Below are 14211 nucleotides of genomic sequence, written 5' to 3'. Positions count from 1 at the left end.
AGTGGAGGCCAATTCACTGGATGTATTCAAGAGAAAGTTCGATATAGCTCTTAGGGGCTAACGGAATCAAGGGATATGGGGAGAAAGCGGGAATGGGGTATTAATTCTGGATGATCAGCCATGATCACCAGCATCCACAAAGACTCTTCACACCCCTGCAACAGTCTGTTCGAACTCCTTCCATCGGGCAGACGATACAAGGCCTTCTATGCCCGCACCTCCAGACTCAGGAACAGCTTCATCCCCAGGGCCATAGCTGCTATGAACCGGTCCTGCTGAGCCGGATGGCCACAACGCATAGATCAACTTGCACTTTACCCTGTCCAAAACTGTTACAACTGTTCGTTTCGTTGGGTTGCTGCTGTCTAAATTACCTAAATTAGTGCATCGTATGGGAGGCGCATTCCCAATCTCGTTGTACCCCTGGGTACAATGACAATAAAGATATATTGTATTGTATTGTATTGTATTGTATATTGTATTATATTGAATGGGGGTGCTGGCTCGAAGGGCCGAATGGCCTACTCCTGCACCTATTTTCCATGCGTCTATGTTTAGAGTCTTACACCGTGGAAACAGACCCTTTGGCCCAACTTGCCCACACTGGCCAACATGTCCTACCTACACGAATCCCACGTGCCTGCATTTGGCCCATATATCCCTGTAAACCTGTCCTACCCATGGACCTTCTAATTGTTTCTTGAACGTTGTGATAGGAGATGCATAACAGAAGAAAACTGTCAATCATGCTTTATTATTGCCAAGTTTTTTAAAGTTTAAATTTTAGAATGAACAATTTTAACCTGTTTTTTAAATGTAAACAAAAAAAATCAAAAAGTACTCAACTCAAAATTAGTGGCCTTTTTTTATACAGTACTTTAACAACCAACTTGTGGGGGAAACAAAGTTAGTGGACAGTAAAACATTATTGGTTTTACACTTATTTAAATACTGTAACCCAGGCAAAATGTGTTGCAATTTGAACAAATTTCTTGCCAGAGGATTTGGGATTTGACAATCAGAGAGTAAGTAGAAATCCTTTTGAAACATCATGTCATTCAAAACTCTGGCAATGACAGGTGCAAAAACATTAAACATTAAGCTCCATTAATGGATCTGCATAACCTTGTCACAGATCTTTAATTTATTCCATGTATCTTACTGCTCAAGAAAAGATAAAGTACGAACAATTGTAGGCTTATTGCAGTTACTCTCAGTGTAAATAGAAGGTCATATACTATTGGTGAAGTTCAAGCAAGAAACTGGTAGTGGCCAATCTGCTGCTTAAGGACAAGTATTAATTGCTCTCTTTGAAATTCTAACATCAGAGAGCAGTGAATGAGTTTGTCTGAAATGTATATATTTTTTCTGTCATAAGCTTTGTTCCAACAAAAGCATATTCTATAGTTGCACTTAGTGCAGCTTTATTCTTTAAAATAGACCAAAAATTAGTGCAGCTTTATTCTTTAAAAGGGGCTAAACATTGTTAGATCTTTCATACAGTATATAAAGACAATTGTGTACAGCACAGAATCAGACAGGTAAGCCAAGATCCCCTTAAAAGGAAGATAATTGAAAGTAAATTACAGCACAAAAAGAAATGAGACAGGAAAAAAGGAATTAGCAAGCACTCGAGAACACATACGTATGCGCTGTTCTGCAGACAGTTATACATGGAGCAGGTGGCCATGTGATGACAGGATCTAGGAAGCTGAGGTGCATTGCAAGCCTTGAAGTGGCTAGGTGGAGCATTTCCTGTGGCTGAATTGATGATGATCATTGCAAGTTTCAGTCTGTATATTGACTGCTTCAGGCAATGCTGTTTGTAATCTGGCTGTGTTAGTGAAGCATTCACCTCTATTTTGGGCCTCTTTGTTTTGGTTTGTTTCTTCATCTGACTGAAACTGTTACTTTAGTTAAAAAGGGTTATGTCCGAGGAAAGTCCAGTAAGCTGTCGGGTTACCTGCCGTATCAAACATTGAGATGAGGCACAGAAAGTTAAAGGCAGGAGACCACTCCCATCCACATCGTGCTAAGGGGGACAAATAATGGCAGGAAGTGATAAACAAAATGACCAAATGCAAAACTGATAGCTTTGCAAGGATTGTTTCTTAGTTTATTTTCGAGATTCAAAGCAGAAACAGGCCCTTCGGCCCATCGAGTCCATGCCGACCAGCGATCCCCGTACACTAGCACTATCCTACACATTAGCACTATCCTACAAACATCTCCATGTTTTCTCAAAGGTATCGGGTCTTGAATCACCTTGGGTCATCTTAAGTCAGCAGGAGCAGAATTAGTCCATTTGGACCATCGAGTCTGCTCTGCCATTCAATCTTGGCTGATTTACCTTTCCCTCTCAAACCCATTCTCCTGCCTTCTCCCCATAATCTTTTTGGCACCCTTGCTAATCAAGAACCTGTCAATCTCTACTTTACAAATATCTAATGATTGGCCTCCATAGCCGTCTGTGGCAATGAATTCCACAGATTCACCACCCTCTGACTCAAGAAATTCCTCCACATCTCCTTTCTAAAGGCACGTCCCTTTATTCCTTTTATCTTTATTATATCATGTATTCTCTGTAATCAATTTTCTTCCCGTGGATATCCATATTCTCCCAATGTGTCTCCCACAATCTTTTTTGCACAATGCACCTTCCCCAAGCATAACTATTGGGAGCATCATCCACTAAAAGCTTGCCCTTCCAACTGTCCATACATTGCTCCTAATTACCTTCAGAGGCAATGCTCAAAAAAGGTGAACAAGTTTTTAATGCAAACTTGTTCTTACTTCACCTTCCAGGATAAGACAGGCAATCACAGAAAAAGTTCCCTTCAAGTGGCAGGGTGCAGATTTCAAAGTCTATCATGTTCATATGTTGATAGGAGCAGAATTAGGCCATTAGGCCCATCGGGTCTACTCTGCCATTCAATCATGGCTGATCTACCATTCCCTCTCAACCCCATTCTCCTGCCTTCTCCCTATAACCTTTGACACCCTTACTATTCAAATATCTGTCAATCTCTGCCATTAAAATCATAATGACTTGGCCTCCACAGCCGTCTGTGGCAAAGAATTCTGCAGATTTACGATCATTTGACTACAGAAACTCTTTATCTTTTATTCTGACGCTATGCTGTCAGGTCTAAACATAGAAACAAAGAAAATAGGTGCAGGAGGAGGCCATTTTGGCCCTTCGAGCCAGCACCGCCATTCATCGTGATCATGGCTGATTGTTTAAAATCAGTAACCTGTGCTTGCCTTCTCCCCATATCCCTTGATTCCACTAGCCCCTAGATCTCTATCTAACTCTCTTTTACATTCATCCAGTGAATTGGCCTCCACTACCTTCTGTGGCAGAGAACTCCACAAATATACAACTCTCTGGGTGAAAAAGTTTCTTCTCACCTCAGTTTTAAATGGTCTCCCCTTTATTCTTAGACTGTGTCCCCTGGTTTTGGACTCCGCCAACATTGGGAACATTTTTCCTGCATCTAGCTTGTCTAGTCCTTTTATAATTTTATACGTCTCTATAAGATCCCCTCTTATCCTTCTAAACTCCAGTGAATACAAGCTTAGTCTTTCCAATCTTTGCTCATATGACAGTCCCTCCATCCCAGGGTTAACCTCGTGAACCTACGCTGCACTGCCTCAATAGCAACAACGTCCTTCCTCAAATTAGGAGACCAAAACTGCACACAGTACTCCAGATGTGGTCTCACCAGAGCCCTATACAACTGCAGAAGAACTTCTTTGCTGCTGTACTCAAATCTCCCACTATAGGAAAACTTTCCCACTATAGGAAACATCCTCTCCGCATCCACTCTATCCAGGCCTTTCACTATTTCGTCAATTTCAGTGAGGCCCCTCCTCATACTTCTAAGCTCCAGCGAGAACAAGCCCAGCACCATCAAATGCTCATTATACGTTAACCCAATCACCCCTGGAATCATTCTCGTAAACCTCCTCTGGGCCCTCTCCAACGCCAGCTCATCCTTCCTCAGATATGGGGCACAAAACTGTTCACAATCAGTTCAGTTTAGTTCAGTTCAATGAAAAGCTTTTGTTGCATGCTAACCAGTCAGCAGAAGGACAATACATGATTACAATTGGTCCATTTATAGTGTATAGATAGACAATAGACAATAGACAATAGGTGCAGGAGTAGGCCATTCAGCCCTTCGAGCCAGCACCGCCATTCAATGCGATCATGGCTGATCACTCTCAATCAGTACCCCGTTCCTGCCTTCTCCCCATACCCCCTCACTCCGCTATCCTTAAGAGCTCTATCCAGCTCTCTCTTGAAAGCATCCAACAAACTGGCCTCCACTGCCTTCTGAGGCAGAGAATTCCACACCTTCACCACTCTCTGACTGAAAAAGTTCTTCCTCATCTCCGTTCTAAATGGCCTACCCCTTATTCTTAAACTGTGGCCCCTTGTTCTGGACTCCCCCAACATTGGGAACATGTTTCCTGCCTCTAATGTGTCCAATCCCCTAATTATCTTATATGTTTCAATAAGATCCCCCCTCATCCTTCTAAATTCCAGTGTATACAAGCCCAATCCCTCCAGCCTTTCAACATATGACAGTCCCGCCATTCCGGGAATTAACCTAGTGAACCTACGCTGCACGCCCTCCATAGCAAGAATATCCTTCCTCAAATTTGGAGACCAAAACTGCACACAGTACTCCAGGTGCGGTCTCACCAGGGCCCGGTACAACTGTAGAAGGACCTCTTTGCTCCTATACTCAACTCCTCTTGTTATGAAGGCCAACATTCCATTGGCTTTCTTCACTGCCTGCTGTACCTGCATGCTTCCTTTCATTGACTGATGCACTAGGACACCCAGATCTCGTTGAACTCCCCCTCCTCCAAACTTGATACATGATAAGGTTTAGTGCAAAGCTCAGGAAAGATCTGAAAGGAGTTTGAGAAGATCATAGTTAAAGTAAGAAATGTTGCTGTAGGAATAGAGAGTGTGGAGCAATTGTAATATGAGTTTGTAGATCTGCTTCTGTGGCTAGTACGCAGTCGCCTGTGTTGGGCGCCATCTTGGAAACCTTATACTCCAGATACACAATTCTCCAAATGTGGTCTGACCAGTGCCATATAAAGCCTTAGACCTAAATCCCTGCCTTATAAAACCTCAGCTTTACATCCCTGAATGTAATGTCCCAGAATTAAGCTGTGTAGTCCTTTCATTTGTGTGTAGACGTGGACAGTGCAGGGAAGGCTGCATTTATCCTCTAGCTTCCTGAAGAATAAATTCAGATGACAGCAGAGGCCACACATCCTAAGCCAATGTGGCCTTTGTGGTGATCATGTTGGCCTTTTATGATTATATTGATCACAAAAGGACAACAATGTATATTCAAATCCGAATAATGTATGAATTGAATGAGTCGGTACTTCCACTGTTCTTGACCTTGTGGAAATGATGCAGTTGGGAAGTACTGATGATGCACATGTGGTTGAAGGTCATGACAGTGACTGGCTGTTCTCACTGCACAGTCATTGCTTCGCAGCTACATGATAATATATATATGTGTATATACATGTGTGTATATATGTGTATGTATATATATATATATATATAAATATACATACATATATATGTGTATATACGCACATTTGTTGGCTCGAGCTTGGTTGTTGTTCAGAATATAGTATATGAAGGCGGCACTATATATATATGTGTGTATATATATAGGTGTGTATATATATATATATATATATGTGTGTATATATATAGGTGGTGCAGCGGTAGAGTTGCTGCCTTACAGCGCTTGCAGCTACGGAGACCGGGATCTATCCTGACTTCGGGTGCTTGTCTTTACGGGGTTTGTACGTTCTCCTCGTGACCGCTTGGGTTTTCCCCAAGATCTTTGGTTTCCTCCCACACTCCAAAGACGTACAGGTTTGTTGGTTAATTGGCTCAGAAGAGGTGAAAATTGTCCCTAGTGTGTGTGGAATAGTGTTAATGTGCGGGGATCGCTGGTCGGCGCTGACCCATTGGGCCGAAGGGCCTGTTTCCGCGCTGCATCCCTGAACTAAACTAAACATTGGGGAAAATAAGATGTCATGTTTATCCATGGGACAATCCACTGTGGCATAGCCGCTGACTTATTATTTAGGCGAACAAAGTGACTGCTGGAACCTTTATAGCCATGCAGTAGCATCATAGTCCTTCAAATAAAGGGGGGGAAATCAAATGGTTGTGAATTACAATGATTCAGATCTTGCCTAATAATGTTAAATTATAAATAAAAATAACCAGAAACAAGCACTCAAATTAGTCAATCCATGAGAAAATAAAGTTGCTTGTTGATTCATTATTTTAATCACTGAATCTTTATAGTTAACCCAGATACCATAATTCCACACCACTATAGCCCTATCATCTGTGACAACTGAATCCATTCCATTAAGATGCAATATACCTGTGGAAATGGAGTTAAATATTTGACACAACTAAAATACATTGAGCCTCCAGATGTAGTCACACAGATACACATGCAAGGCAACGAATGAGCAGCACTAATATGTTGCAGGGCCCACCGAAGCTCAAATGATAGATCTGTTTACTTGCTAATTAATTTCACAACATCAGAAAAAAGGTAAAGTCACAATAAACAACTAAGGTTCAGTGAAGTAGATAGTGAAGTTGATGTGTGACAACAAAGATATGACTGGGTCTTATCAAAAATGAAAATTATCATAACATACACGTTCTAAAGCATTTGAAGAGTTAGGATTCTGTATCTCTTCTAAGGACCCAATATCTCTGACCAGAATGCTGCCTGGATTTCAGCTACAGGGAGAGGTTGGATGGACTTGAAATTCCTCGTATGATGCAAAACATACTTGGCTAATCACATATGATTGTGATTGGATTGTTTTCTCTGGAACGTCAGATGTTTAGGGGAGATGATAGAAAAATTATAAATCAACTTGTATATCATATTATGAGAGGCATAGATAGAGTAGACAGACGGAGCCTTTCCCCCAGGTTGTAAATGTCCAACACTAGAGTTATAATATAATATATATATCATAATGGTGGAGAGAGTCAAAAACTTCAAATTCCTGGGCGTGCATATTTCCTTAGATCTTTCCTGGCCCCAGCACATTGATGCAATTATAAAGAAAGCACATTATTTCCTGTGAAGATTATGGAGATTTGGTATGTCAGGGACAATTCTCTTGAACTTCTACAGGTGTACAGTAGACAGCATATTGACTGGTTGCATCACGGCCCGGTTCGGCAACTTGAGTGCCCAGGAGCGAAGAAGACTGCAAAACGTTTTTACCGATGTCGCTGCCTCAAAAAGGCAGACAGCACAATCAGAGAACAACACTACCCTGGCCATACACTTATTTCACCCCTGCCATCTGTAACGTCCAGGTTCAGGAACAGCTTCTTCCCTACTCCCTACAGCCATTTGGCTATTAAAGTCTGCAACTTCAAATAAGCTCCGAACTACATAGACTATTATTGTTATCTTTGCACTATTATTGTTTGATTTTTGTGTGTACGTATGTGCTCATGTGTGTGTGTGTGTGTGTGTGTGTGTGTGTGTGTGTGTGTGTGTGTGTGTGTGTGTGTGTGTATATATATATATATATAGAATGATCTATATATGTGTTTTTCTGAGTATGTATATATATACACACACTGAACATTTTTATTTTTCTCTCTCGTTTATTATATTGTTTACAGTGTAATATGTTTATATATTCTGTTGTGCTGCTGCAAGTATGAAATTCATTGTTCCATCTGGGACATATGACAATAAAACACTCTTGACTCTCTTGACTTTATAAGATCAGAGGGGGCAAGTTTAATGGAGATGTGTGGGGCACGTTTATTTTTTACACCGCGGGTGGTGTGGTCTGGAACGCACTGCCGGGGTGGTGGTGGTGGCAAATATCATGGTGCCGTTTATGAATCTTTAAATAGGCACATGGAAATGCATGGAATAGAGGGATATGAATTAACTGCAGGCCGATGAGATCAGTTTAACAAGGCATTGTGTTTGGCACAAACATTATGGCTGTGGGGCCCATTCCTGTGCTGCACTGTTCTATATTCTATGAATACAAAGAAATAAAACTGGACAATGAATGGAAGCAGAAATAAATAAGGTTTACCTTCTGTTATAGGGTTACAAATAAATTAGGAAAAATGTACTGGCAATTTTATGTCGCACAGATCGTTACACCATCCCCTCAATTTTCCTTGTTTTGTTTTTATTTGTAGAAGTCACAGAATTTAAAATAAGATAAAAATGATCCTTTTGTGTTCAGAAGATATAAATGCTGCATCTTTTTCTAAGAATACAAAATATCTTCAAAGTTTATAAGTAAATTGGGAAAATGCACCTTTTAATTTCTCTCGCAAACATTTACACTTTTTTAAAGATTATCCTAAATTTATTGAAAGAAATTGACACTTTACTCTCAGAGAAGAAAAAAAATAAATGCCATATAATGATCATCCTTCAAATCATTGTAGAAGACAACTAAAGAATACCCCTGTTTCTTCAGAAAAAAGGCGTGATACACTTCTAAGGAACAGTATGGCCAAATGATCTAAATGCAATATTATCAAGATTACTCGAATTCAAACTAATTAGTGCAATAGTCTAGCTGTAACTCCATTTTAAATCCAGGGCTACTTCAAATGTTTGCTTAAGCAACCAAAGTTGCCTTTCTCTTGTAATTGTACACTGTCTTTATTCCTGCTTTAATGACATTTGGTTTTGTGGTGATCTGTGTGTAATGAAGCAAAATTCGAACATGAACCTGATCAAGATCAGAAAAATAGGAGATATTGCTGCACCCTCCATGATAAAGTGTTTGGAAACATACAAAATTGCAGACGCTGGAATCCTCAGCAGAAACTAAATCGCTGGAGAAACTCAATGGAGCAGTGGAGGGAATGGGCAAACAACATTTTGGGTTGGGACCCCCCTTTAGAGAAGGTGTTTCACTGTTAATGTCGGCCTACAGCATTCAGATTGGCTGAGACATTCCTGTAACTGCTCTATCAATGTTTTACAAAAGTTAAAAGTGAAAAGTGGTAAATATCTAATTTAAAAGTGACGCAATCGATAGACCTGCTGCCCCACTGTGCCAGAAACCCATGTTCAATCCTGATCTCGGGTGCTATCAGTGTGGAGTTTGCACTTACTCTGTGATAGCAAAGGTATTCTCAAGTTTCCTCCCACATCCCAAAGACATGTGGGTTGAGAGGTTAATTGGCCTCTTTAAGACTGCCCCTAGTGTGTAGGGAGTGGATGTGAAAGTGGGATAACATGGAACTAATGTGAACGGGTGATTGCTGGTCAGCGTGGACCCAGTGGGCACAAAGGCTTTTTCCATACTGTATCTTTCAATTAATTCAAAACTTGTATCAATATTTTAAGCATGCTAAAAGGTGCAGGCTGCTGCACAAATTCTAATTTTTGTATATTAAAGTTGCTCTGTTAAACTTCAGCAATTAACTGTACAGAGGCAATTAATTTTGATTTACAATTCTACAAATATATTCAATACCAATTGTGCATAGAAGGCACATTATAGGTAGCAAACTATTATCATGGTTAAAATTGTACATCCATACACACTCGTCTTCTTTTACAAAGCAAACCATTTTCAGAACAACAGTCACTAACACAAAAGTACATGAAGGATAGACCCCGAATAGAACAGGATGTAAAGAACTATCGTCAACAAAAAGACTTACTTATTCCATGCTTGTCTAAGTTTTTTGGAACTGTACTGTGTGAGGCGATCTGGAAGAAAAAGGAGATACAATGAGTATTTCCAGTTTAGGATCATTAATCATTCTTGAATATGAAAACAGCTGTTAGACAATTTAAAGATGAAGACGAGTATCGTTAAGCAGGCAGCTACCAATTTACAAATTAAATTAAGATCTGAACTCAAACCTTTTTCGAGATAGATTCAAGTCCACCAAAATCTAAACTCATACTCCTATGCAGTACTGAGGGGATGTTGCAGCATCAGATGTTGTTTTTCAGATGCAATGCTATACTGAGGTTTTAGTTTAGTATTAGAGATACAGCAAAAAAAACAGGCCCTTTGGCCCACCGTCTGCTCCAACCAGTAATCACACCGTAGACTAGCACTGTCTGAAACACACACCCTAGAGATAACTTCCAAATTACAATTTTTAACCTACAAACCTGTACATCTTTAGAGTGTGGGAGGAAACCGGAGCACCCAGAGAAAACCCATGCGGTCAAGGGGAGAATGTACAAACCCTAAACATATAACGCTCGTGGTCAGGATTGAACCTGGGTATCATGGCCCATATCCCTCTAAATCCATCCTATCCGTGTACCTGTATAAATGATTTTTTTTAAACATTGCGATAGTACCTGCCTCAACTACCTCCTCAGGCAGCTCGTTCACACACCTACCACCCTTTGTGTAAAAAAGGTTCTGATTCTCCTGTTCTGGGCAAGAGATTCTGTGCGTTTATCTGATCTATTCCTCTCATGATTTTGTACACTTCTATAGGATCGCCTCTCATCCTCCTGCTCTCTAAGGAATAGAGTCCTAGCCTGTACAACCTCTCCCTATATCGCAGGCCCTCAAGTCCTGGCAACATCCTCGTAAATATTTTCTGCACCTTTCCAGCTTGACAACATCTTTCCTATAACATGGTGCCCAAAACTGAACACAATATTCAATATGTGGCCTCACCTATGTCTTATATAAATACAACATTGCTATTGAGGGCATGCAGCGTAGGTTCACTAGGTTAATTCCCGGAATGGCAGGACTGTCGTATGTTGAAAGGCTGGAGCAATTAGGCTTGTATACACTGGAATTTAGAAGGATGAGGGGGGATCTTATTGAAACATATAAGATAATTAGGGGATTGGACACATTAGAGGCAGGAAACATGTTCTCAATGTTGGGGGAGTCCAGAACAAGGGGCCACAGTTTAAGAATAAGGGGTAGGCCATTTAGAACGGAGATGAGGAAGAACTTTTTCAGTCAGAGAGTGGTGAAGGTGTGGAATTCTCTGCCTCAGAAGGCAGTGGAGGCCAGTTCATTGGATGCTTTCAAGAGAGAGCTGGATAGAGCTCTTAAGGATAGCGGAGTGAGGGGGTATGGGGAGAAGGCAGGAACGGGGTACTGATTGAGAGTGATCAGCCATGATCGCATTGAATGGCGGTGCTGGCTCGAAGGGCTGAATGGCCTACTCCTGCACCTATTGTTCTATTGTCTATTAACATGACCTACAAACTTATATATTCAATACTCTGATTGATGAAGGCCAATGTGCTGAAAGGCTTTATGACCACCCTATCTAACTGTGATGCCACATTTGAAGGAAGAATTTACAAATTGTGAATTGAATATTATTTATTCTTCAATTAGTATCAGTTATCAAAATAATTATCATGGTGCTGTTCAAGGGACCTAATTGTATTGATGTTTATAGAACCTTAATGTATGCAAACTGACTGCTATATTTTCTATATTATGACATTTACCATATCTTGGATGCTTTTAGGCTATAATAAAAGCTGCATAAAAACATTTTTTTAATATGATAAAGCACTTTACAAATACAATTATCACATGTAATGAGAAGCCACAGCAAATGAAACATGAGACAGATTTACCCTTATATCTGCAGGTGTTTAATTCAATGCCTTTAATTATCTGACTTGATTATTATCATCTGCCACTCTCTATGTAAATCTGATTAATTTATCCTGCACAATTCACCAGAGCCAGATGCAGCTGGATCATTATTTGCACATTGCTCTTCCCAGGTATTATTTAACAATTTTTGGAGTGGTGTTTATTTTCTCACTAGCTTTTATTATTCAAATGCTGGTACTTTTTACAGAATGTTGATTTTGTGTTCAATGCAAGGTGTTACAGTTACGTTAATCATCTGATGAAGGTTCCAATTTACAAAGACTTATCATGCGGTCTCTACCTCGAATATTATTCAGTCCAGGATTAAAATGCAGATAGATATGACTACATTAACTGGATGGTAGAGTAGTAATCATAAGACGCTGATTAAAGCAACAAAACCTTAGATGCTGGACCCAAAACAAAAACAGAAAATGACAGAAAGCTCAGCTGCACTTGGTTAAGCTGGTCTTGAAGTATTGTGTGCAGTTCTGTTGCCACACCACAGGAAAGATGTGATTATGTTACAGATGATGCAGAAAAGATTTGCAAGGATATTGGCTGGATTGAAGGGCTTGAGTTATAAGAAGATCTTGGATTGGCTGGGTCTGTTTTCCTCAAAGAGAAGGAGGCTGAGAGGTGGCATAATATAAGTATATAAGATTATGAAAGCATGGATGGGGAGATAGTCAGGCTCTATTTCCCATGACAGGGCCATCTAGACGCACAATGTTATGTTAGAGGGATATGGATTAATGTGGGCAAGTGGGATTAGTGCAGATAGGAATGAAGGATGGCATAAATGTGATGGACTGAAGAGCCTGTTCAACTAGTTTGTTCCAGGTATCAATCAATCGATATAAATTTCCCTGAACTGTTTCCAAAGCATCAAGATGTCTCATTATATAAGGAGATCAGTACAGCACCCTGAATGTGAAAATCAAACAAAACCTGCGGATGCTAGAAATCCAAAATCAACCTAGAACTCCAGATGTGCCGTCACTAATGCTTAATGTAACCAAAGCAAAGCGCAAGCTCTCTACTTATACACTAATTTCTACTCGCATTAGCAATGATATTTGATGAATTTTCCTAAATTCTATCTGTACCTACATTCTACTCTTTTGTTAAGATATCCAGAACTCACTGCAACTCAGAGCTCTGCAATTTCTCACCATTTTGACAATGTGCTTGATTAATTTCCCTGCCAAACTCAGCAATTTCACATCTTTCAACACTATACTTCATTGGGCAAATCTTTGCCTACTCACTTAACCTGTCTATATTTCTTAATGGTCTCCTATGGTCTTTTCACAAGTGTAAAATACTGAGGCCCTAGCACCGATCCCTATGACACATCAATGGTGCATGGGATGTTGTGTGCCCAAAATTTGCAAAAGATGACACAAAATGCTGGAATAACTCAGCGGGTCAGGCAGCATCTCTGGAGAAAAGGAATAGGTGACGTTTCGGGTCGAGACCCTTCTTCAAACTGAGAGTCAGGAGAGAGGGAAGCGAGAGGTATGAAAAAGATGAGTTTAACTTGTGACTAATTCAGCAGTTTTATCTCAAGATTTTCTTTTCATTCATCTTTGTGGACAAAGCCACTCACTTATTTTCCAACCTTAATGCCAAATTCAGATAGTTTTTTCTGGAGCATCAGAGACTGAGGGTTGCACTGAAAGAAGTAAATAATGTAGAGAGTTAAGAGTCTTTTTTTCCCCAGGTGGAAATTTCAAGTACTACAGGGGCAAGGGATTTATTTAAATGGGATTCACGAGACAAGTTTATATTGTACACAGAGTGGTAGGTACTAGGAACGAACTGTAGGCAGATATGACAGCAACATCTTTGAGGCATTTAGACAGATGCATGAACAGGCAGGAAATTAAAAGATACATTCCATGTGCTGGCAGATGAGGTTGGTATAATTTAGCATCCTGGATGGCAAGGAGGTTGTGGGCAGAATGGCCTTTTCTTGTACTGTGATGTATGTCCTAAATGGTTAGAGATACTGTTGTTCACCAGGTTGATAGTGAAGAATGCAATTACAGGATAGACATTGAGTTCCAAGGTAGAGTTGTTATACAAGAGCTTAGTCCTCAACAGAAATAGCGTTCTTAAACTCATGCAGGTGTATTTGTATCTGGCTTAGCAACAAAATGAATGGGTTTTGATTACAAAGTTACACTCTCACTTTGGTGTACACCATTGGTCATAGAAACATAGAAACATAGAAAATAGGTGCAGGAGGCAGCCATTTGGCCCTTTGAGCCAGTATCGCCATTCATTGCGATCATGGCTGATCATCTACAATCAGTAACCTGTATCTGCCTTCTCCCCATATCCCTTGATTCCACTAGCCCCTAGAGCTCTATCTAACTCTCTTTTAAATTCATCCAGTGAATTGGCCTCCACTGCCTTCTGTGGCAGAGAATTCCACAAATTCACAACTCTCTGGGTGAAAAAGTTTCTTCTCACCTCAGTTTTAAATGGCCTCCCCTTTATTCTTAGACT

General features: G+C 40.3%; 1 protein-coding gene across 5 annotated transcripts in view; it reads right to left on the bottom strand.

Annotated features, from left to right (window-relative positions):
- The window catches only part of cdk14 (cyclin dependent kinase 14), a 520407-nt gene that overhangs the window by 156353 nt on the left and 349843 nt on the right, over nt 1–14211 (bottom strand). For all 5 annotated transcript variants that reach the window (XM_078417377.1, XM_078417369.1, XM_078417397.1 and 2 more), the window contains one exon: nt 9755–9803. In XM_078417377.1, the coding sequence (XP_078273503.1) occupies nt 9755–9803 (49 nt within the window). The remainder of the gene's footprint in view (nt 1–9754; nt 9804–14211) is intronic.

Source organism: Rhinoraja longicauda, chromosome 2 (genome assembly GCF_053455715.1).
Source record: "Rhinoraja longicauda isolate Sanriku21f chromosome 2, sRhiLon1.1, whole genome shotgun sequence".
Classification (NCBI taxonomy): Eukaryota; Metazoa; Chordata; class Chondrichthyes; order Rajiformes; family Arhynchobatidae; genus Rhinoraja; species Rhinoraja longicauda.
Note: the sequence above shows the minus strand (reverse complement) of the source record. Positions and strands in the feature narration are given on the sequence as shown.